This window comes from Hemicordylus capensis, chromosome 1 (assembly GCF_027244095.1).
Source record: "Hemicordylus capensis ecotype Gifberg chromosome 1, rHemCap1.1.pri, whole genome shotgun sequence".
Lineage (NCBI taxonomy): Eukaryota > Metazoa > Chordata > Lepidosauria > Squamata > Cordylidae > Hemicordylus > Hemicordylus capensis.
The window spans coordinates 232,710,771-232,734,804 of NC_069657.1; the positions used below are offsets into that span (position 1 = coordinate 232,710,771).

Here is a 24,034-nt window from a genome sequence, read left to right on the forward strand (position 1 = left end):
TAGAATAAAAGACGTCCATAGAAATAAGAGGTTATTCAAGAAGGTTGAGATTGAACAAGAAACAGGATCTCAAATACCATGGCTAGTATGGTTTCAAATTAGATCTATATTGATGGATAGTAGCATCGATAGTTCAGCTACCCGATTTTAATACAAATAGAGACTGGAGATCCCCCAATAGGTTTGAGGAATGGACAGAGAAGCAAGATGGCATTCTTCTGGGAAGTACCTGACAATTTGGCTGCCAGGGCTTTCCGCTCCCGTTTGGTCTAATTATCTTTCATCGGCTACATAAAGATCAGAATGCGTGCAGGGCGCATCCCCTCCCCCCCCGGGGGGGGATCCGTGGAGATTCCAGGCTTGAAAAAGCCTGGAGGACCCTGGATGAACCCTCAGCAGAGACCTTTCTGCATTAAGCATCAGGCTGAACGGAGACAGGCTTAACAACATGCCTTCTGAAGAACGGCTTTTTTCTTTCCTATCAAATCTCTGAGATGACCATGGCTTTTGAGCTTGCAAGATCTTTGGCATTTCTTTTTACTTCTTCTTGCCTCCCCTTTTTTTGTCTTTATTACTTTTGAGCCTCCTACTGACTTTTCCAGAGGGAATTATGTAAACGGCCTTAAGAAGAGGGTTGGCTGGGTGAGGAATGAAGTCTTACATGACCAATGTGTGATTCTACTGCTTACTGTTCTGCACAGTAACCAGCATCTTATTTGAATCTGTTTTTAGTTTTACCTTGAAGAATTCCTGCGAGTGGTTTTGCAAAGCGTTTGATGCTCTAGTTACTCATTATCTCCCTGCTAACTTGGCAAAGAGGCACTTTTTACCATGGTGATTCTCTTTATTTAGCAGGGGGAGAGTAACTGGCCCTATCCAAACCCCAGCACGGTACTTGCAGTGACTATTGCTGGTGTGTGTCTTATGTTTCTTTTTGGAATGTGAGCCCTTTGGGGACAGGGAGCTATCTTATTTGTTTGTTGTTTCTCTTTGTAAAACGCCCTGAGCCATTTTTGGAAGTGCGGTGTAGAAATCGAATTAAGAATCATCGTCGTCGTCGTCGTCATCATCACAGCACTGGAATTCTGGCACTGATAAAAGTGTTTTATGGCTGGTAATTAAGTCCTTTGCTCTTTGTGTGGCACTCTCTGTTTCGAACGTTTAGAAGCGTTATTGAAGTTAGGATGGAACAGATACATGAATGAGGGTTTTTTACTTTTTAATGGTTTGAATACAGTATGTATATGGAAGTTTGAATACAGAAGCTCTCTTGTGGTACAATTATGTTTATGTCTCTTGCTTGCTGCCTGGAACTTTTAGCAACATTATTGAAGTTGGGACTGTAGAGACAAATGGAAAGGGGATTCTTATTTTCTGAGCTTTTGATGCCTCCTTTTCATTATAGTATGGATTATGGTGATGGAAAAACAGGGGAAAAGAAAAAACTTTGAACGTTTCGGCATCCTTAGGGACTTTGGGACTCTCTTTATTTTCTGCTGTTGACTAATTGGATGAATACCTTCTACCACCACTGATGGAGTAGAAATATTACCCAGCATTGTAAATCCTATTCAGAAGTCTGGCCTGAAAGTCAACATTTGAAATAGGAATGATCACAAATAGAAGACCTAAGGCTTTTTATATTTACTACACGTAACCTGATAACACATTTCCCCATGCACAAGCTTTCTTTCGTAAGGAGCTAGTTCCGGCAGTGTTTAGTCTCCCAGCAGAGTTTCCTCTTATCTTTCTACCTGGAATGTTTTTAAGACTTTCAAGTTAACCCCTTGAAGGACTAGGAAAGACTCTTAATAGTATCTACTTATTCGATCTGAATTCCTCTGGGACTCTTTACTATATTGCTTTGATGTGGGAAGTAAATGATACCTGAGAATTAAATAATATGTTTTTCTTTCCTCCCCCCCCCTTTAAATCCATTACTTTTATTATCCTTTTTTAATATTAATAAGATTTTAAATTCCTATTGCTTTATTTCAAGATAAAAATGTATACATTTAGGTTATCACAATTTATACTAATATGTTTAGTTTGTTATTTTAGCTATTATTATATGCTTATTTAATATGAACATATTCAGTTTATTCCCTCTGAAGAAATAGCAAATGTATGGTATTGGTGAATAGGGAAATCTGTGTTTAAAGGCATATAGGTGAATTTATCTGTTGAAGCTATTAGGTTGAACTTACTTATAAGAGATAGATTTTACTGAAAGCTGATTAATTTTTCCCCATTGGATTCCCTGTTATTGTAGTTTCCAAAAGTATTATAGAGACTAGGGGAAATTAGTTTATACATTTATACATTTCATCTATAATTATAATTACTGTTATATTTTTGTCCTGTACATGTAATTAGTCTTTTCCAATATGAAGAATTGGTTTTATGGATTCCCTGTTAATTTAACAGCTGTTATCAAAAATTCTTGTGAAGAGGAAAATCTTTATACTAAAGGGTATTGTTTTTTCTCTATTTTTTCAAATCATGGGTTAAAACTGAAGTTTGATTTGATGGTATTGCATGAGATTATGGCACTGAAGATGTATTTGGTTTTCAGAAGATTGAGAGTTCCAGATGCAGTTATTTTTTTGTTTGATTTTTCATTGAGGAATTTCATTTTAGTATTTCATAAGATCTCCTCTTCTCTTTAAATTAACTTTTCCCCCTTCTCTCAAATTCCTCCCTGTTGTTCATCTCGTTTTTATATAATAGGTTCTAGATGCCAGTCATGAACATTTGCCAAAACGTCTCGTATTTGGTGTGCATGGGTTGGGAATTTTGTCTTGGCTCTGGGTTTAAAATATCCATACTTCATGTCTTCGCATGGTCAGTTTCTTCCTCTCTAATAATTAACTTTCTTCTTTCCTAAGCCCTTGGATTATCTGGACAGTCGAATGGGAAGTTCAAAATCGTTTTTTAAAATCTTTTTCATTAGACTTTAGATCTATTTTTGTCGCTATCCCTTTTGTTTTTAATGACACTCCCACAATTGAGAATACCTTTTGAGCTTGTAAGTACTAACAGGATTCCTTGCATTTTTGTTCCTCAGTCTCTGTGTTTCCATCATTTTTGAACCTCCCATGGACTTTTTAGGAGGCTGTATTGTGTATTGAGAAGAGAGCCAGTAGGAAGTGATTAATGTGATCTGCTTAAGCTCTTGCTTCATAGTTTTGGCACAGAGTTCTGCATTTATGTTAATCAGCTTAAGTTCTGCTTGAGGGATCCTCCTGCTTTATTTGGTTTGCATTATGAAGGGTTTTATGACCAGATAACTACATTCTCACTTTAGAGCTTTCACTACCAGCATTGAACCTATGGAGACGAAATTTACAGCTTTCATTGGGGAAGTCTGCAGGCAGGAGCTTTTCTTTTTCTTGATCTTTTCTTATTAGAATTATGGTTCTGAAAAGACTTTGAATTTTTCTAACATTTTCTCAGATGTTTAGTCCCCCCACCCCCGTTTATTAGTTTAGCTCCACTAATGGAGAATTGATAATTTTTTTTAAAAAAAATCATCTCTTTCTGTTAGACTCAGGATTCTGAAAGCTTCTGAATAAATAAATCGGAGTGGGGAAATTTACATGTATTGATTTTATTGATCTTTTTTTATATGCGGATCATTAAGTGTTGGATTTCTTATGTGGATACTCTATGAAGGTTTTATTTCAGTGGGTTTGCGTATTTCTTTATTATGCAACATTTTAAAATGTATTTCTAATCAATTATTCTCTTCTTTCTTTCTGGGTGCTTGAATTACTTATATTGCCTATACCTGCAGTACTTCCTGGCAAAAAGACTCCTGTGTGGCTAGAACAAAGGCGAAATGATGCAGCAAGAGAAGCTGTAGGTGTGGATGTCCCATGGTGGCTTCCATTAGCGTTCGTCATGATGTGTGTGAGCACATACAGTTCATAAGATGGCAGTGAAGAATGCCATGTTAGCAGAGTCCAAGGGCAAGTGACAAGAAAAGAATGATGGCCAGATGTTGCAGTTGGATGAAAGGCGCTCTTAGATCTCCATATCATTGAGATGATGGTTGGCTGAGTTGAAGTATCTGCCCATAGGTTGTTCTTTGTTAAGATGGCAGATTTGTGCTTCCTGAAAGATGGCTTCAAGTCTGAGGATGTTTTGCCTACATAGCGCATATGGCAATATGGACATCTGCGCTCTTTAATATATATGACAGGTGGAAGTACAGATGAGTTTCCCCCAGATGTAATAGGTTTTCTTGGTAGTGGTACTGCTAAAAGTGATGGTATTCTTTAGAAAAGTGAAAGTAATGCAGCGGCTGGATTGACAGTGGTGTGATCCAGGATTGCTGATCAGTGATTTTAGGACAGCTCTCAGTAATCGTCTGTATAGATTAGGTGGTTGATGGAAAGCAACACATGGATGTTCTGACAGCTATTGCTGTAAGCAAATTCTGAACTTCTGGGAAAAGCTCTCAGGGTGGTGGCTGTCTTTTTATTGCCTGGTGATAGTTTGGTGAGGCAGGATGAAAGTCTACCAAAATGGGACCCTCTCTTCTTTTTGCATATTTGTTTTGCCTCTGTAGAGAATCTCTTGATATGGCTGATGTCCTATTGATGTTGTAATCGTTGAGGGTATCCACATTTTAAAAGGTGTTATTTCAGTTTCCTGATCCCTTTGAGGAATTTTGATCATGATTAATACATTTATGATAAGATACATATGATACATACATTTATGATAATACATAATACATTTAATTAAGATGTTATATGATTTTTCTCTTGATATGTTTATACTTGAGTGTTTTATATGGAAAGGAAGGAAAGGTGTCATGGGAGGGTAGTCGGCTTAGCGGCACTGCCAAGGTCCATCAGTAAGTCACCTGAATGGGAGAGAAGAGAAGGAAAAATATAATGATGCCAGCACCATTTGACTAAGGAAAGTGTTAGGGATGGGAATCACTGTAGAACTCGTAATGTACTAAGTGGAGGAGTTGTATGTGGAGCTGGTGTTAGCATTCAGGCTCTCAAAGCAAATAGTACCGTCTGCTTCCAAAGCAGTGGGTTCTTTCACAGAAAGAACCCTGTTGGACCTATGTCATGGCTGGTATTTTTTCGAGAATAATACTGTGGTAGTAATCATTTGAGGCCACGGCATATAAAAGATGCAGCTAGAAAGCAAGTCATAGCCGTAGCTTGTATTAAGTGCCATGGAAGTTAGGTGGGCCGCTCAAAACTGGCTCTGAAAAAAATCCCACGTTAGTGGATTCATTTTCTAGATAAGCATCCACATTCAGAAATTTCACCTGAATTAGGTCCACATTGAATTTCTGGGTCCTAGCAGGAGGAGCAGAGGGTGGCTGGGAGGGTGACATTCATAATAGGATTACTAGATTTAGATCTGAGGTCCCTGGATGTGGCCTTGAGCCTGTAGTCCTTGAAAAAGCGAGGAACTATAGGAATTTCTCTCCCAAAGGTTCCATCTTCCCAGGATGCACTGCACATGTGCATGTGGCCTGAAAAGGATTGACTTAATGCAAGGACTTCAATAAGTCCTTGTCAGAACCAGGGGCGTAACTATAATAGGGCAAGGGGAGACAGTTGTCTGGGAGCCCACTGCCATGGAGGCCCCCCCCCAGAGGCTAGTCACATGACTGACTCCCCCAGCCACACACCCACCCGGGCTTCCTTCAGTTGTATTCATCCTCCGAAATTGATGTGAGTGTTAAGACCTGGAGCTACCAGAACAGCATGTCTTTCTCTAGTACCATTAAAAGACTTGCATCATCCACAATTTACAAACCCTTTAAAAATAATTTAGAATGATGTTCTATTGTGACACATAGGATATATATTATATATATTCTACTTCAGTGAGGGAGGGCCCATTTTAAAATCTTGTCTCTGGGCCCACTCCAACCTTGCTATGCCCCTGGAAAGAACCCTGTTGGACCTATGTCATTGCTGGTATTTTTTCTAGAATAATACTGTGGTAGTAATCATTTGAGGCCACAGCATATAAAAGATGCAGCTAGAAAGCAAGTCATAGCCGTAGCTTGTATTAAGTGCCATGGAAGTTAGGTGGGCCGCTCAAAACTGGCTCTGGAAAAAATCCCACGTTAGTGGATTCATTTTCTAGATAAGCATCCACATTCATAAATTTCGCCCGAATTCTGCATTAGGTCCACATTGAATTTCTGGGTCCTGGCAGCAGGAGGAGAGGGTGGCTGGGAGGGTTACATTCATAATAGGACTACTAGATTTAGATTTGAGGTCCTTGGATGTTGCCTTGAGCCTGTAGCACCTGAAAAAGCAAGGAACTATAGGAATTTCTCTCCCAAAAGTTCCATCTTCCCAGGATGCACTGCACATGTGCATGTGGCCTGAAAAGGATTGACTTAATGCAAGAACTTGCATAAGGTTTCCTGACTAATCAAGACATGATCCCTTGGGAAGTCCGGGTCACACACATTACAGCAATATGTTTGGGACCTTTAACACCTGAGACCAGCTATGGTACAGGGGATGGCTTTGGGTGGGGGAAAGGACTTCTACCTGCACTGTGACTCCAGGGATGTGGTTTTACCTTCCCCAATTCCTTGGAAATAGAGATTACCTTGGTTTTTTAAGATACCTTCGATTTCTTCAGGCAGCCCTTTGCTTTCTTTGATTTGGCGGAGACGACGCCAGATTTTCCTCCGGATTTCCTCCTCCTGGGGAGATGGGGAAAATGCCCAACCCACCAGAATCAGAGGCCCTTTTTGATTACATGCCACCCCCCACCCCCACTGCCATGCAGCTTAACCAGTGGCTCACCTCATACCCCATCAGTGCATCGGCCTTGCCCAGGAGGGAGTACAGCAGGATCAGTCCAGCCTCCTTAACCCTGTGGAGGGGATGATTAATGGCCCAAATCGTGGTCCTCAGGAAGGATCTTTGCTGATCTTTATTAAAGATCTCCCTGAAAACCTAAAATCAAGAATCAGCCTCAATTAATTCCCCTGAAGCCCAAAGATGTGCAACTTGATTCACATGCATTCAGCTCATAAGCACTGCTTCTCCTATTTTCCCTCTTCATTCCTTCCTTCTATGATCTCCTCCACAGTCAGAACTGAGATGGCAAGGTGCTTGGGGAAGGACCTGCTCTTCTGCTCAGGCTACTCAGTAAAGGACCATGTGCATTGATAGATGTAGATATTCCAAACCAAAGCAATCATCATTATCTTATCAAGGTGTCATGCCACTACAGCAGGTTGAAAGTCGCATTTCCATGAACTAACATGCACTGCAGTTATTTAGCCCACTGTGTCTCTGGAGAGGTCTGTGTCAAGATGTCCTAATGCTGATTCTGGCGCTTCTTGAATGCAGAAAGTGATAAGGATGCCTCTGCCCATTCTCACACTCCCAAAGAGGGGGACAATGGGCCATTCTGGCCCCCAAGGGAGCCACACAGAGGGATCTTCTTACCTCCCCAACTCTGGCGGTGTTCAGATAGGCCAGAATTCTTTCCTCCTCCTGCCATCTCCGGCTCCACAGCTCCCCAGCTTCTCTGCTGCTCTGGCCTGAGAAGGAAACATCAGGGGATAAATATTTATACATCCTGATGACATAGGGGGTTTCTGACAGAATGGCTGGGAGTCTTTCCGGATTCCCCCCCAAGAGGAATTGCCTGAACCCCGCCATGGCTCACTGCAGCAGTGGTCCGAAGCCAGACTTCAGAAATAAGAGGTTCGAGTCTGTTTTATGAGAGGGCCTGTATACTCATTGTCTCCATGTTTGCTTATAGGATGGGGTCTAGTGGAGAAGGGGAGATGAGGAAATCCAGCTGAATCAGCTGCTGGTCACTCACTAGCAGAGTCATCTTTGTGGAGGACACACCCTTATTGAAGCACCTTTTGAGGGACTCGGCTGAAATCAGTGGATATAAATGGACCAAGACAAAAGACCAGGGACTATAATCTTATTTACTGGTATTTGAAACTAAGGCATTTGTTATAGAACACATAATAATCTAGAAAGCAGTGTTGGTCTCACCAGCTTCCTTACCTTTGTGGTGGAGAAGCACCTCCAGGAGCCGGTAGATTCCCTCCCTGGCGTTTCGGCTGACATCCTTCCTGCAATCCATTATGCAGATTCCAAGTTTCGCCACATGGTGGCCCAAACTGGGGAGTTCTGCAGAGTTCTAGCAGGAAGGAAAATGAGAGGGATCTCTGTCATCCACATTGCTTTGTCAGCCCTTCCCCTTCTTTCATGGGCAATGGATATTCCTGGGTTGGGTAGACCAGTCATCTCTTCCCTTCCTAACGTGAATAGACAAGCAGGCCCCTCCAAGAGGGTGCATTTTCCTCTCTGTCTTGGCAAGGGGTTCGTGACAGGATGAACTGGATACCTACAGCAGGGGCGTATCTACCATTAGGCAAGGGGAGGCGGTTGCCTGGGGGCCCAACCAGGGATACCTCACATGACTCCCCACTGCCCCCTGTCCCGCCCCAAGGCCCCTCAGCCAGTTGCCCTGTTTGCCTCTCTCCTGCTCGTCCTCCTGGCGGGCCATCTAAGCAGCAGGCCAGCTGCAAAGAGCTCCTTTTCTCCCTGGCGCCTCCCAGCTGATGGGCGGGTGGGCAGGACTTCCAGGGAGGCCTCCGTGTAGGCCTCAGTGAAGCCTGAACTGGAGTTGGCTTGCAGGGAGGCCCCAAGCAAGGAAGGAAGGAGGCAGGCAGGCAGGCAGGCAGGCAGGCAGAGTGGCCCCCACAGCTCTCTGCAGCAGACCCCTCTGCCCAGCCCAGCATTTGCCAGGTAGAATGTGAACTCCTTTTTGTGGTCACCCCCCCCCCGCCCATATATAGGGATCTGCTTGCCATGGGGCTTTGATGTGGACGGGGAGAGACTGAGACGTCTCTGAATATTTAATTTAGAACAGCTTGGAATATTTGCTGGCTTGTTTTGCAACCCAGAAGGTCTGAGTGAGAACTGTGAAGCATGTGTGGTGCTTTTATTTTATTTTTCTTATGTGTGAACTGCTCCCCAGTAACTCGCAGGGACTTCAGGGTCAATCTGGCCAACATGTGAATGCAGCACCTCCATTCCAGAGGAGAAGTGTGTAAAAGGGCTTTAAAAGCCTCCTGTGAAAAACCTCCTGCAATCAAACTTGACTGAATTTATTCAAAATTCTGAGAAAACATACATAGGCTCACACTGCATGGTTGAAAGTCTCCTTTGCTAATTTGCAGCGAGGGTCCCATTTTAATAATTAGTGTTTCTAGTGTGTTCTGGGCATTAAAAGTAGCACAAATATATAGTACTCAAAGTATATCACTATATATTGTGAAGTGTGTGTGTGTGTGTCTTCAGTGAAATATATTTCTAGGCAGCATACTTATTTTGAAATATCAGACTTAAATCCTTGGGGGCCTGGGGTGTGTGGAGGCCCTGGACTTTGAGGGGGGGGGGGCTTTTTAAAATCTCGTCTCTGGGCCCACTCCAACCTTGCTACGCCCTTGACCTACAGGTATGTTGCCAGAAGAGCAAACTCTGCCACACGACAGGCTGAAAGAAGCCCATTTAGCTCTGAGATGAAAGGATAAGAGGCCTGTGAGTAACGTTGCTGCCAAGAGTAACTTTGCTACCACCACTCAGACCTAATTAGAAAGGATCTGAGACCAACTCTCACTTTCCCCCCATCTTGTTTGTGTGATAGCATAGTCCTTCTGCTGGTGTTGAGGGAGAGGAAATAAAACATACCTAAGTAACAAGTTGTATTGGGGTTTTTTTTGGGGGGGGGGGAATCTAAGCGTGATGGTTACAACAAGGTTTCAGATATACATAAGCATAGTGGTTTCAGAATGATGTTAAAATTCTTATAACTTACAGCTTACAGAAATGTTCTGAGTTAAGTTTCTTTCTTACTTTTCCTCCTCTCCACATAGGGGTTAGGTGCCTAACCTGATCGCTTTCTTCCTGATGTGCCTCCCCTCTCAGGACGTTCAGATCTACCCTCCGCCTCTCTGGATTTATCCTCTGCCTCTCCTTAAGCCTCACTTCTCTCTTCTCCAGAAAAGTCCCTCCTGTTCACTACTCCTCCCTTGACCCAAGCCTCCAGCTTAGCTTCTCCCTCTTCATTGTCTGACCAATTGTCATCCAACTGATTTTTAACTATCACCTCTCTCTTACTCTGCCTGCCCCCTCCTGGAGCTTTTCCACATGGGGCTTGGGGTGCATTCCTATGAGGGTGGGCTTTAGACCAAATTCATTACTATGTCAGCAAGGTACTGTTCACCTAGCAAGCGGAATTATACAGGTTTTATCTTTACAAATGGAGCTTAATTCAGAGTATCTGCATCCAAAAAGAGTTGCACTTCCTAAAATGTTTTCCTGGGATACTCTGTCATTCTGCAGATACGATGCTGATGTGTGGAGAGACCCCACGGATAAAGTGGATCAAGATGAGATGGAGGGGTGGCTTTGCCGAGTCTTTGCTGACATGATAGCACTCTGGGCAGACTTGTTTCCTGTGCCCTGGAATCAACTTCCATTCATTCATTTCTATTTTTTCTTTAATTTTAAAAATTCTTCCTTCCTGAAATCCTTCCTTCCTTCCTTCATTTTTTAAAAATTAAAATTAATTTGTCATGGATCTTGGCCAAGCTGCGACATGTCTCTATTGCCAGCTACAAGGGTGTTTTTTGTTTTGTTTTCTAACATAGGAATCAATGGAAAATTATAAAAAAATTCTTAAGTTGGGGAGGGCTGGCCATGGAGCTCTTAAACCAAGCTCTGTTGTAGCACATGATAGCAGGATTCTGTGTATTAAATTTGAAGCCCTTGAGACAATGGTTTGATTTTTAATAATTTTTTAGACAGGGAGGGTGCTTTCCCTGTTGCTCTTGCACAAGGCTGCCACCTGGTGGCTGATTGCAGTCTTGTGCAAGATCAACGGGGAAATTAAAAAAGAAAAAAGTGAAATGCCCTCCCTGTCAGGAAAAAAAAAAATTAAAAATCAGCCAAGTGACTGATTAGCTTTGAATTTAGTACACAGAGTCCCGCTATCCTGAGCTAGAACTGTGCCTGGTTTCAGAGCTCCATGAAATGCATCTCTGGTCTTCGGAGACCAGAGGAAGGTGCAGACAAGGCCAATCTCACTTCCCCACTTTGATTCTTGGCTTTCCCTCTGTTGCCCTCAAATCGAAGGGACAAATGTGAGCTCAAAAGGAAACAGCTCCAGAGACTGGGACAAGTCTTCAGGCCACTTCGATGCAAGGAGTCCAGCCTTCAGACTCACTCCACAAAGCAAGAAGAGAATAAGGATTTCCACTTGCTTCTCTTGCTATGGTTGCCTCCCAAAACAAGGACTCTCTTGGCCTTCAAAACCAAGTTATGCCAACCTGTGTGTGGTAATACTCACATCACAATCAGGCATCATGACACTAAAGCGGAGCAAGCTGGCGCATTGTTTGCTGGCTCGTGCTCTCTCCTGGGCATTCCTGGAGAGGATCCAGATGTTGATGTGCTGAAAGAGAAACAGCACCGCAGAATCTCATTACATGCAGCTAACATTTATTTATTTACAGTATTTAACATGGCCCTATACCACCCCAGATGCAAGTCCCTATACAGTTCACAATCTTAAAAAAAACCCTGTTAAAATATTAACCCAATTAAAAGAGTTTAGAACACAGATTAAAAACTCTAAAACCTAAAACTTTAAAATGATAAACCAAAAGCCTGACTTTATTTAGCAACTGACCCTATCCACCCCCAGCACAGTACCTTCAGTGACTGTTGTTGGTGTCTCGCTTACATTTCTTTTTAGATTGTGAGCCCTTTGGGGACAGGGATCCATCTTATTTATTTATTATTTTTCTGTGTAAACCGCCCTGAGCCATTTTGGAAGGGCGGTATAGAAATTGAACAAACAAACAAACAAACAAACAAACAGGTATGTTTCGTATAAAAGGAATGCTTGGCTTCTCAGGGCTATTTCCAGGAAACAGGGAGTCATAGTCCTGTTTTTAAGTTCCTTTTGTCTCTGTCACGCCGTATGAACTCTTGACTATCCCCGTGCCTCATCACACAACTGCCTCCCGCATGGACTTAGTCAGGGACTCCAGTGAAGCCTCTGGTCTGGAAAGAAGGAGTCGGATTTCCTCCCATTCTCACCTCTCCTCCTCTGCCCTCTGTTTTTCTGTGGGAATCTGTCAACTGCTCATACTGAGGTGTCGGAAGCCTGTGTGATGCACCTGTGAGGTACCTATCTAGCTTTCTCATGCCTCTTTGCCTGGATTTGAAACTATTCCTCCAGCCACTCCTGTACACGTATAGCAGAATTTCTTCACAGAGTTGGTGTCAGTTCTTCCCCTATGCCCTTATATTGGCTAAGAGTCAAGTTGAGAATCCTTTTGGGGGGAGTCAGGGTCAAGGGCAGTACTGATTTGCCACAGGGAGCATTTAAGTATCTGCTCAGCCACCTGCTCCCTGAAGTGGTGCTTTCAAGGAGAAGCTTTACCTCTTGAATCTGTGCATGTATAGTCTAGCCCTTTGTGTCCAGGAGAGGAAGTGAGTGGCTTCCCAGAGATCTCTAGGATGGAACAGGTGAGTCTGCTCAGTTGTTTCTCTCCTGCGTCTCTTTGATTTGGGGATACTGTTCCTGATCAAGCTTTTATTCAGAGATGTGTAGAGCATATGTGATGCTGTTCAACAGCATGTTGTATGAGATTGCGCATGATGTTCCTGCCTTTTCCGTTGGGCTGCCAATCACAGAAGAGCCACAGTGGTGCATGGTGGGCATTCCCGCTGACTACATGTGGCCCAGGTGTCTATCTCTCCCTGCCGGGCTCTCCTCCCCACCTCACCACCTCTTCAATGTTCTTACCTCCAGGAGGGACAAGAGATGCTGTGTGGTTGGGGCCTCTGACAAAAAACCCCTCAGCATCAGCTCCAGATTGTCTGCTGCTAGTTTGTGCAGAGCCTGAAAGAAAAGAGAGAGCCAGTGTGTAATTGCGGCACTCCCCCCAGGCCCCGCCCTCCAGCATCTCAACAAAGAGGAGCTCAGGACAGTCAAGGCGAGAGCCTTCCATCAAAGCCATTCCATGGATTCCGGATGACAAAATAGACCAGTGACCTTCACTGGTTATGCGGCAGAGGCTGCCGGCACTCGCCTATTCTGCTGCCACTTCCACATCTCCTTCTGCCTTCTGCCACAGGCCTGTGATTGGTCCAGTGCCCCCACCCCAGCAGCATGTGACCCAGTGGCGAGCGGGGAGTGTGCACACTGAGGGGGCTCTCCAGGCACCTTCCTGTCTTTCCCGTCTCTCGCTGCTACTCAGAAGGCACAGCAGAAGGCATGGGGGAGCATGGGCCTCGTCAGCCGGGGGTGAGGACAGGAAAGTCGAGGCCACCAGCGGCCCACGAGCCATGCAATGAAGGAGGTGGAAAGAGACTGTGTCAGCACCCGTGAATCACCTCCTCTGCTTTGTTTGCCCACTGAAGATAGAAGGTATCTCAGGGAATTAACAATCATGGCTCCAGGAGGTGTGTTTGATGAATTCCATAAGAATGTACCTGTTTGTGGACATGTCCTGCTTGCACTGTTATGACCCCGCGAACAGCGAAGCGCAGGATCGCAGACTCTAGCTCTGGGTCAGTTGGAGGCTTGATTTTGCTGGCAGGGTAGAGGGGAAACATAAGTTATGCAGGGTGGGGGAGAGGCTGTCATCCTCAGGTGCAGCCCAAGGTATTTGGGAGCCTGAGGTGAGGCGCAAATTTCTGCCACACCTTGCTCCCCCCCAAGTCCTACCTGGAGCTTTTACACACATGGCTTTTAGTTCGAATCTCCTCCAGAATAGAGAGCGTGAGTCCACATATCAGCTGGATTTACCCCAAAGTCGTTGCAGGCTATCGGGCCAGTTCAGACACGACTCTGTTCCCTCCCGAATTATGGCTTCGCATTCTGGCTAAGCCCAAATTACTGTATGTCCAGCATTAAAAAATATTTTATTTTCAGCAGCTTCCAGAGGAATCAAAACTCCGCTGGGGCCATCACAGAGCCAATACATCCCCGTTCTTTTTCCAGCCACTTGTACTGATAGTGTTGTGGGCCAAAGGGAAGACCCCTTCTTTTTTATAGGCAATTTCCGTTTCCTTTTCTGCCCGTGTCTCTCCCCTTTATTTTAACTGCTCTGGGGCTTTTGAGCAGCTCTGAAGGTTTTCTCCCCTCACTCGCCCCTTTCACTGCACCCCTTTTGCCAGTCATCTTGGCTTATTGTGAAGAGAGATCCCCCTTCTCCCAGAAAAGATACCTGAGGCAGGAGACGGCAGCCATGGCATAAAGCAGGAGAATGGTAGGCCCAGACTCCACAGGGGACTTCTCCATCACCACCTGAGAAAGACCAAGGGCCAAAACAGAGCAGAGAAGCATCAATTCATGATGCTTCCTAGTAGGGGTTATTTCAGCCCACTCTTGAGCTTTCCTTCCAACCTCACCCAACCTTCCAACCTTCCTTCCAAAGCACTTGTCTATATCTTGATCGACCACTTAACTCCCTTGAGTGGGAATTATAAGTACTCCGCAGTCTTGTGGCTGTTTTTAAGTGGACTTAGTGGTCCTGTTCCAAAAGGCTGCATTGTCCTACTCTCTAGCAAATCCGCAAGCCTTTCTTTTACAGAACCTTCTCAAGATAAGCTTGTGAGCTGCCCTGGGAGCAGTTTGGTGTTAAAAGGCGGAATCTATATTGATTACACAAATGTGTTGACCTCCCAGTCCCACCCCTTATTTAACTTCCATCTTTTCACTCGATTTCTGGTCCTCTTTCTCACTCACCACGATTGCTTTTATCAGTTGTCCTTTGCTGTAGGGGAGATCCAGACTCTCCTGGCCGCTCTTATATGCAGCCTTGCAGCAAGCACAGAGGACCGCGAGGAAATGGACATCCTCATCCTGATTGCTGGCTCTCTGAAGTTGTAAGAGAGTCAAGCAGTTAGGTAAGAGAGGACATTCTGATAGAGTCCAGCACCCATCCTGCGGTGGCTCTGAATGAGAGAGGAATTGAGGACTTTCCCACCCTGCATAGCATTCTGCTAGTGCACAGAGAGATGGCAGAACTGAAAAGGGGATGGAATCAAAAGGGGTGGGATCCTGTAGGCTACTATGGAAACTGTTCTGGGCTCCGTGGCTGCTTCTGCTCCAGTCATTTCCCCCCAGAGGCACACATTTCCTCCATTCAGTGTTTTCAGGGGATCCAGATGACACGGAGGGCAGGGCAACCCAGCACTTTCCAGTAATTCCAATGATGCCCTCTTGTCTTTTTCCACACCCTCTTTGTGGTGCAATTTGGGAGTTAAAATGCAAGGGCAGAGCCAGAATATCCAGGCACGGCACTCTGGAGGCTTCCCAGGACTTCCGTCCCTTAAAGGAAATCCTTAAATAGGCTTCTGCCACTTGTCTCAGTTGTTTCCTCTTCACTTGTGTGCCCCTGAATCAGCCCAAGTTGCAGAAGCCACTTGGAAAGAAAGGAGTGAGGACTGAGGAGGCAGAAATGAAATAAAGGGGCAGGTGCTGAATGGGGCTTAATTCTGAGTATCATCATGCAGTAAGATCATGACGGTAGGGAGAGGCATTGCTGATTTTCACAGGGAATATCACCGTGACAGTCCTATATGACATGTCATGTGGAACCACCGTTCGTGCCCACCCCCCTCCCTTCCATCTGATGGCAGAAAAGCAATTGGAAAGGTAAAGGTCCAGAACATGGAAGCAACCTGTGGAGGAAGCACCTGGGATGTGGGGTTTTGTACCTCCTCTCTGTCCTCCATTTGCCTGTGGATTATTTCGATGAGATCCTCATCCACTTTGCAGTCCTCCACCTCAGAGTGGTAGGAGCTGGAGGAGAAAAGGGAGCAGTACATGCTGCTGACCACTGAATCTGGGGGAAAGAACAGGAAGAATGTGCAGACATATTAATGCACCCATCTGTGTCCTTCTTCCAAAAAGGACCCAGGTTCTTCTCACTGAAACCCTCTTTGTTTAGGAAGAGTATAGCTACCTTGGAACCTGCTCTGCCTCCCAGCCTCACCTATTGGCCTCAATTTCTAAGATTCTCAACCCCTAAATCCCCCCAATTCCTGAGCATCTCCTCACCTCCAGACTGGTTCCAAACTGCTCTGGAGCTTTGGCTGTCCGTGTAGCCCATGTTTTCCCATCTGGAGACCCGCTCTTTTGGGCTGCCCACGGTTAGCTCCTCATCCAGTTTAAGGTCCTCCAGCTGGGATTGGTCTGAGACGAGGGAGCAGTGCATACTGCTCACTGATGAATATGGGCGAAAGAACAGGAAGAATGTGGAGACATATTAATGCACCCATCTGTGTCCTTCTTCCAAAAAGGACCCAGTTTCTTCTCACTGGAACCCTCTTTGTTTAGGAAGAGTATAGCGAGCTGGGAACCTGCTTTGCCTCCCAGCCTCACCTATTGGCCTCAATTTCTAAGATTCTCCATTCTCAACCCCTAAATCCCCCCAAATCCTGAGCATCTCCTCACCTCCAGACTGGTTCCAATCTGCTCTGGAGCTTTGCCTCTCAGTATCACTTTGGTCTTCCCAGACCGTCTGTGTTGAGCGGTCCACCATGACCTCCTCAACCAGTTCTAGGTTCTCCAGCTGGGACTGGTCTGAGGAGTCGAGGGAGCAGTGCATACCGCTCACTGATGAATATGGGGGAAAGAACATGAAGAATGTGCAGACATATTAATGCACCCATCTGTGTCCTTCCTCCAAGAAGGACCCAGTTTCTTCTCACTGGATCCCTCTTTGTTTAGGAAGAGTATAGCGACCTGGGAACCTGCTTTGCATCCCAGCCTCACCTATTGGCCTCAGTTTCTAAGATTCTCAACCCCTAAATCCACCCTGCCCCCCCAATCCTGAGCATCTCCTTACCTCCAGACAGGTTTTCAAGTCCTCTGGATCTTTGCCTGTGTTTGTGTGCATCCCTCCCATTCTTGACAGCAACAGCCTCCCTCCTCCTGCAGAGATGATACCATTTTGTTCTGGGAGGGGCTGGTGGAGTGCTGATGCCAACCCCGCCCTGCTGCTCAGGTTCCTGTTGCTCTTTTGGTTTTCTGCAGCAGGCAATGAAGTGCCAGCTCTTGGGATGAGCAGCCATGGGAACTGTGGCACCCTCTTCTTTTCTCTTGCTGCTTCCTTCTGGTGGACCAGACTTGGGCCTCCGGTTATGCAGGAAGGTCCGCAGCCTTTGCAGCCTAGAACCGAGTGGAAAGAAGATGAGAGGTGGGGCTTGCAGGGTCCTCCTGCTCTTTGCCCCTAGACTGAGCTTGGGCCACCTGTTAGGAAATGTTGCTCTAATATGTCCAGCCAGTAGGTGGCACTAGCCTTTGCTTAAAAGGGTCAAATGAATGGTCCAGCACCTGGACTCATGAAGATACACACACAGGTGTATTGAAGCATTAGAGCATGTCCTGAGGACAACCTCTATTAAAAAGATGCTTGCCTTAGATAGAGAGGAGGAAGCCCCAAGGCTCTCCTGAAATCACAAAGAGAATGATAGAATCAGAAAGTAGAAACCTCTATGAAATCCTACTTACATCTTGCTCCCTTTGTGTTTCTCTGACTAACAGAAAGCTCAAGCACAAACACAGATGCACGTGTGCACGCTTTCTTTCTCTCTCTTTTTGTCAATATAGTGATCCAACACTATAACACGGCAGAGAAAAGCATATGCTTCTGCTCCCAGATAGCACCTCTGCTCATGTGACCGATGAGTGAGCAAAGGGGAGTTGTAACAAGTGAGGTCATGTCCCAATGGACCATTGTTCCTCCTGAGTTCCATTGTGACATTTCTCTGAGTGGCTTTTAATCTATGTTGAGCCTCTGAAATTACTTCTGATTTTCTAGATATGTTTTCAGTGGCTCTTGGACAACCGGCTCCATAATCAGAGGGGCACCTAGGGAATTTTGGAGCATGGACCTAAAGGTTTTTGAAGGCTCCTCTCTCACACACAAACACTATTTCACACACATTTTTAACGTGACCACACCACCCGGGACAGACTAAAAAGGATTTGGGGACCCCCAAGGGGACTGGATGCCCTGGACTTCAGCCCGGAAGTCCAGGGGTAAGAGCGCCTCTGTCCATAGCCATGATAACCAAATACTTTAGACTTATGACTAGAGAAAAAGAATGAGAAGGAATCAGAAAACCCTCTTTCTTTATTTTTGGAGGCAGCTTTGGTCTCCTGCCCAGATTGTCCAATTATTAAAAGTCACTCCTCAGTGCTAACTGCAGGGCCGGTGTTACCATCAGGCCAACTAGGGAGCTGCTTAGGGCGCAGAACTCAGAGGGGCGCAGAATGCAGACCTCAGAGGGGTCGCAAATAGTCTGGCACCGGCCCTGGCTAACTGGCCTACCCACAATTCTAAGTTGGCATTTCAAAGTAGTGCTAATGGACTGACAAGGCCACAACACCTGTTTGCATGGCATTGCTTTGTTTTGCCTTCCCTCTGGGTCATATGATTAGTGCTGCTTATAGCAGATTCAAGCTATATGCAGCATTGTGCAACCCTCTTTTGAATGTAACATGGTAATAGCTTTCCTTTTCCACAGAGAGTTGAGAATTAACTTGAGCACAAAAAAGTTTACATAGCAAAATAATTGAGAAAATGGCTCCCTGTCTACAATCTAAAAATAAACACAACTGAAACACCATCAACAGCAATGTGAGAAATGTTGCTTTCCAAGCCTTTACACCTCCAAGAAGGGTTTTCACTGCTACCACCGGCAGTTCCAGGCAGGCTGGATGCCTGAAATAAAAGTACTTGAGCCCCCAACTCACACAAGCAAGTTCAATTGTGCTGCTGCTGCTGCTACTACTTATATACCACTTTTCAACAAAAGTTCTCAAAGCGGTTTACACAGAATTTTTTTTTTTAAATTAAGATGGTTTCCTGTCCCCAAAGGGCTCATAATTTAAACAGGAAAATAAGGTAGACACCAGCATGCTAATATGGGTTGTGGGCAACCCCCTACATTCCAGAAACTTTCAGTAGCATGATCTAAAGTGGAGTGGCCCCTTCAGAATGCAGTTTGTTCAGTACTAAAGATGTTATTCACTTCACCCCTCAACTAATTTTTAATTAAGATATATGGCATAGAGTTTGTGTTGGAGGAAATGACCTACAATGAAATGAACCTATGTCTAGGTTCTGGCTACATGTTGGTCAGTGAGAGACCTATAGAAACATGGTGCTGAGCGAGCAAGCTAGAAGCATTCTGTGGAGAAGGAGGAAGTCACTCCCAGGAAGTTTCTGAGTACATTCAATCAACTGAGGGGCCATAGCGGCAGAGATCATCAGGAAAGAGTAGGAGACCCTGACTGACTATCTCTACTCCCAATGCCCTAGTTGACATTAGGGTTACTGGTGCAAAAGGTTGATGCCATGCGGAGCTGAATCTCCAACAGATTGCCAGTTATTGACAGGAGACTTATATGTTTATAATTTTAAGGATCTAGTTTAGAACCTTTTTAGCCTACTTTCCAGTAGGCTTATGACATCACCCGGCATTCTGTGTCTGTGTGTGTGTGTTTGTCCATCCGTGTGTTCCCCCCCTCCCATCAACTTCGCAACACCTGGACCAATATGAACCAGATTGGGTAGAGTTGTAAGGACACATAGGAACATCTCAACAGCATAGTCTGAGATGATGTCATCCCCCCAATCAAGGATGGAGGACACGTAAACCTTTAGGCACATTTGGGCTAACATGTGAACCGCCTAACCACTTTGAACCAAATTTGCTACAGCTGTTGAGACACAGGGATTTCCAAATGGCATCCAAATGGCATCCCCCTGCTAACTTGGCAGAGTCACATTTTAACGTGGTGATTCTCTTTATTTAGCAGGGGGAAAGTAACTGGCCCTATTCACCTCAGCACAGTACCTCCAGTGACTGTTGCTGGTGTCTATCTTGTGTTGCTTTTTAGATTGTGAGCCCTTTGGGGACAGGGTTCCATCTTATTTGTTTGTTATTTCTCCGTGCAAACCTCCCTGAGCCATTTTTGGAAGAAATCGGATGGATGAATGAATGAATGAAAGAATGAATGATGTCATCCACTCCAATTCGGGTTTGGTATTGGAGTCGCCTAGGCTTGTGGTGCTGGGCGACTTCAATGTTCATTTCGGGATCAATTTGGCCGGGGCGGCACAGGAGTTCATAGCGGCCATGACGACTATGGGCTTATCTCAGGTGGTCTCGAGACCGACACACATTGCAAGTCACACGCTTGATTTGGTCTTTCACTCTGATCAGGGTGGTGTTCTGTGGGTGGGGACTCCTGTAATTTCCCCATTGTCATTGATGGGCCACCATCTGGTTAAGGTTGGATTCACAGTCATACCCCACCTTCGCAAGGGCGAGGGACCTATTAGGATGGTCCGCCCAAGAAGGTTATTGGATCCCATAGGATTTCAAGAAGCCTTGGAGGGAATCAGTGTTGGCTCTGCCGGTGATCCTGTTGATGTCCTAGTGGAGAACTGGAACAGCAAACTCACCGGGGCAGTAGACATGATCGCTCCTAAGCATCCTCTCCGACCCGCTTCAAAACTGGCCCCTTGGTATACGAAAGAACTACAGGGGCTGAAGCAGCGATGTAGACAACTAGAGCGCAGGTGGAGAAAGACTCGGCTTGAATCTGACAGATTGCAACATAGAACTCATGTGATAGAACTGCTCAGGTGATATGTGCGGCAAGGAAGCGATTCATTTCTACCTGTATTGTATCCACAAGTTCACGTCCAGCGGAGTTGTTCATGGTTGTGAGAGGAATAGTATGTGCCGCTCCTCCCTTGAATCGGAATCTGAAACCATCGATTACCCGCTGTGATGTGTTTAATGAATTCTTAGTGGAAAGAATCTCTCGTATTCAGGCCGACTTGGATTTTGTCTCCACACTTACTTCAGTATCTGCTGTGGAGGTATCCAGCGACTCCTCTTACGTGGTTAGGTTGGATCAGTTCCAGTTTGTGACTCCTGAGGATGTGGACAAACTGACTGGAACGGTGCGGCCCACCACCTGTCCTGTTGACCCTTGCCCGACAAGGCTTATACTATCAGGCAGGGGGGTTGTTGTAGAAGACCTGGTAGAGATCATAAATGCATCTCTGAGGGAAGGTAAGATGCCTCCTAGTCTTAAGGAGGCAATTATTAGACCGCTTCTGAAGAAGCCTAGCTTGGATCCCTCAGAGCTGAGTAACTACAGGCCTGTCTCCAACCTTCCGTGGCTGGGCAAGGTGATTGAGAGGGTGCTGGCCTCCCAGCTCCAGATGGTCTTGGAGGAAACTGATTATCTAGACCCATTTCAAACTGGCTTCCAGGCTTGCTATGGGTTGGAGACTGCCTTGGTCGGCCTGATGGATGATCTCCAATTGGGAATGGACAGAGGAAGTGTGACTCTGTTGGTCCTTTTGGACCTCTCGGCGGCTTTCGATACTATTGACCATAGTATCCTTCTGGAGCGTCTGAGGGGGTTGGGGGTGGGAGGCACTGCTCTGCAGTGGTTCCATTCCTACCTCTCGGGCAGGTTCCAGATGGTATCTCTTGGAGACTGTTGTTTCTCAAAATCTGAACTTCGGTACGGTGTCCCTCAGGGCTCCGTATTGTCTCTGATGTTGTTTAACATCTACATGAAACCGCTGGGAGAGATCATCAGGAGATTTGGTGCAGGGTGCTATCAGTATGCTGATGACACCCAATTTTTTTCTCCATGTCGGCATCATCAGGAGAGGGCATAACCTCCCTAAATGCCTGCCTGGAGGCAGTAATGGGCTGGAGGAAGGATAACAAACTGAGACTGAATCCAGATAAGACGGAGGTACTCATTGTGCAGGGTCGGAACTCGAGAGACGATTTTGATCTGCCTGTTCTGGATGGGGTCACACTTCCCTAGAAGAAACAAGTACGCAGTCTAGGGGTGCTTCTGGATCCAAGTCTCTCCTCGGTGTCCCAGGTTGAGGCAGTGGCCAGAAGTGCCTTCTATCAGCTTTGGTTGATATGCCAGCTGCGTCCATTTCTGTGGACGCAGCTGGCATATTGAGATAGACAACCTCAAAACAGTAGTACATCTGCTGGTAACCTCCAGACTGGATTAGTGCAATGCGCTCTATGTGGGGCTGCCCTTGTACGTAATCCGGAAACTACAGTTGGTCCAGAATGTGGCAGCCAGGCTGGTCTCTGGGTCATCTAGGAGAGAACATATTACTCCCGTGTTGAACGAGTTACACTGCCTGCCGATATATTTCTGGGCAAAATTCAAGGTGTTGGTCATAACCTATAAATCCCTAAACAGCTTGGGCCCTGGGTAAGAGAACGTCTTCATCATGAACCCCACTGCCTGTTGAGATCATCAGGAGAGGTGCATCTGCATTTGCCACCGGCTCGTCTGGTGGCTACTCAGGGACGGGCCTTCTCCGTTGCTGCCCTGAGGCTTTGGAATACACTCCCTGGTGAAATAAGAGCCTCCCCATCTCTGACAACTTTTAAAAAGTCTTTAAAGATGCATCTCTTCACCAGACTTTTAACTGATATTGTTTTGATTGTTTTAATGTTTTTAGAATATTGTTTTAAAATTTTAAATTGTGTTTTAAATTTCTGGCTTTTAATTTTTGTTTTTAATTAATGTTTTACTTTTTAATCTTGCTGTAAACTGCCCAGAGATGTAGGTTTTGGGCAGTATAAAATATTCATCATTATCATCATCATCCCCCAGTGAGGCACTACCTTGGCGTGGTTGTGGGGCTTGTGTGCTCTGATGAAGGTGAGAGCTATGCCAGAGGTCCAAGCATACTGGACTGGTCTCACCAGAGGAGCCAAAGAGTGCCTCTCCCATCAACAATATGGTGATACATAACTTTAATAAATCTATACCGGATCGGTCGTCGCCTGGGTCAACAAGGACTGCGCCAGATGCTATAGTCCCTGGACATCTGGTGGCAAGTGGGCAACAGGACTCAGGATCTTCAGTTGAGCAACCAGGGCTGGAGACAGCAAAGTTACTGGAAGAAATGTCGCTTAACCGGAAAAAAAATAAAATACGAAAAATGCCAACAAGGAAATAATGATCTGCTATTACAAGTATAGTCCAACTAGAAGAGGTTATTTTAAAAGAATGTACCAAATTTGGAAAGAGAAGCATCCAGACACAGAAATAACAGAACAAAGGCTAGCAGACCAGAGAAGATTCATAATTAGAAATAAAGTATTCACAGGAGTTGAGCTGGAAGAACTGCAAAGAGCAACACAGGCTAAAGATATGGAAGAAGAATTATCACCAATTGAAAAAGTTGCTCAGGCGCAGGTGGAGGAGGTGTTGGAAATCGAGGATGCCACTGTTGCTGAACTGTTTCAAAATCAAAAACAGGAAACCTCCCCTTTGCCTTCACCTCAAAAATCCGAATGCCGTTTAACAGAAAAGCAACAAGAACTAAAGCAAAAAATAACTGAGCACATGAACCAAACAACCACCAGGGTTCGACTTCCAGCTCTAAAAACAGTTGCCAAAAAACAACTTGCTCAGGCATTAAAAGATGTCAATGCTGCACTTGCAGAAATAACAACCAAGAATTTGCAAGAAACAAACCAACTAATGTACAGTGCAGCAACAATAACAACACAAGAGCTCGGATATAAGATCAGTGGACCTGTCAAAAAAGAAAGCAGTAGATCACCTCAATGGAAGATTAGATTAGAAAATAAAATCACCAGGCTTAGATCAGATGCTAGTAAATTGAAAGATATGAAAGACAAGAAGCTGAAGAATGAAAACACCAAACAGTATCTGATCCAAAAATACCACCTAGATTCAAGGAAAATTAGAGAAGTCCTGGAAATAATGAAGCAGCAAATAACAGCAGTGTCAAAGAAGATTAGCAGATATGAAGCCAGAATTACACAACACAGGCAGAATCTCCAATTCCAGTTGAATCAGAGACGTTTCTACCAAAGCATAGAAGGAGAAACTGCAAGAAACCTAGAAACACCAAATAAAGAAG

At 45.1% G+C, this 24,034-nt stretch overlaps 1 protein-coding gene and 1 long non-coding RNA gene across 2 annotated transcripts; one reads left to right on the forward strand and one right to left on the reverse strand.

Moving 5' to 3' along the window:
- Positions 1-1,931: 1,931 nt before the first annotated feature.
- LOC128341303 (maestro heat-like repeat-containing protein family member 1) lies at positions 1,932-17,040 on the reverse strand. Its single transcript, XM_053287669.1, has 14 exons — positions 16,910-17,040; positions 16,516-16,677; positions 16,120-16,284; positions 15,777-15,904; positions 14,803-14,934; positions 14,282-14,361; positions 13,545-13,644; positions 12,856-12,951; positions 11,389-11,493; positions 8,037-8,172; positions 7,458-7,552; positions 6,807-6,959; positions 6,625-6,703; positions 1,932-4,873 (listed from the first exon to the last, which is right to left on the reverse strand). Exons 2-14 carry the CDS (start codon positions 16,667-16,669, stop codon positions 4,821-4,823), a joined length of 1,476 nt encoding a protein of 491 aa, XP_053143644.1. The 5' UTR covers positions 16,670-16,677; positions 16,910-17,040; the 3' UTR covers positions 1,932-4,820.
- Positions 8,426-10,620, forward strand: LOC128341304 (uncharacterized). The gene is made up of 2 exons (XR_008314335.1): positions 8,426-8,783; positions 10,383-10,620. It is a non-coding gene; the product is annotated as an uncharacterized LOC128341304 (long non-coding RNA).
- Positions 17,041-24,034: the final 6,994 nt, after the last annotated feature.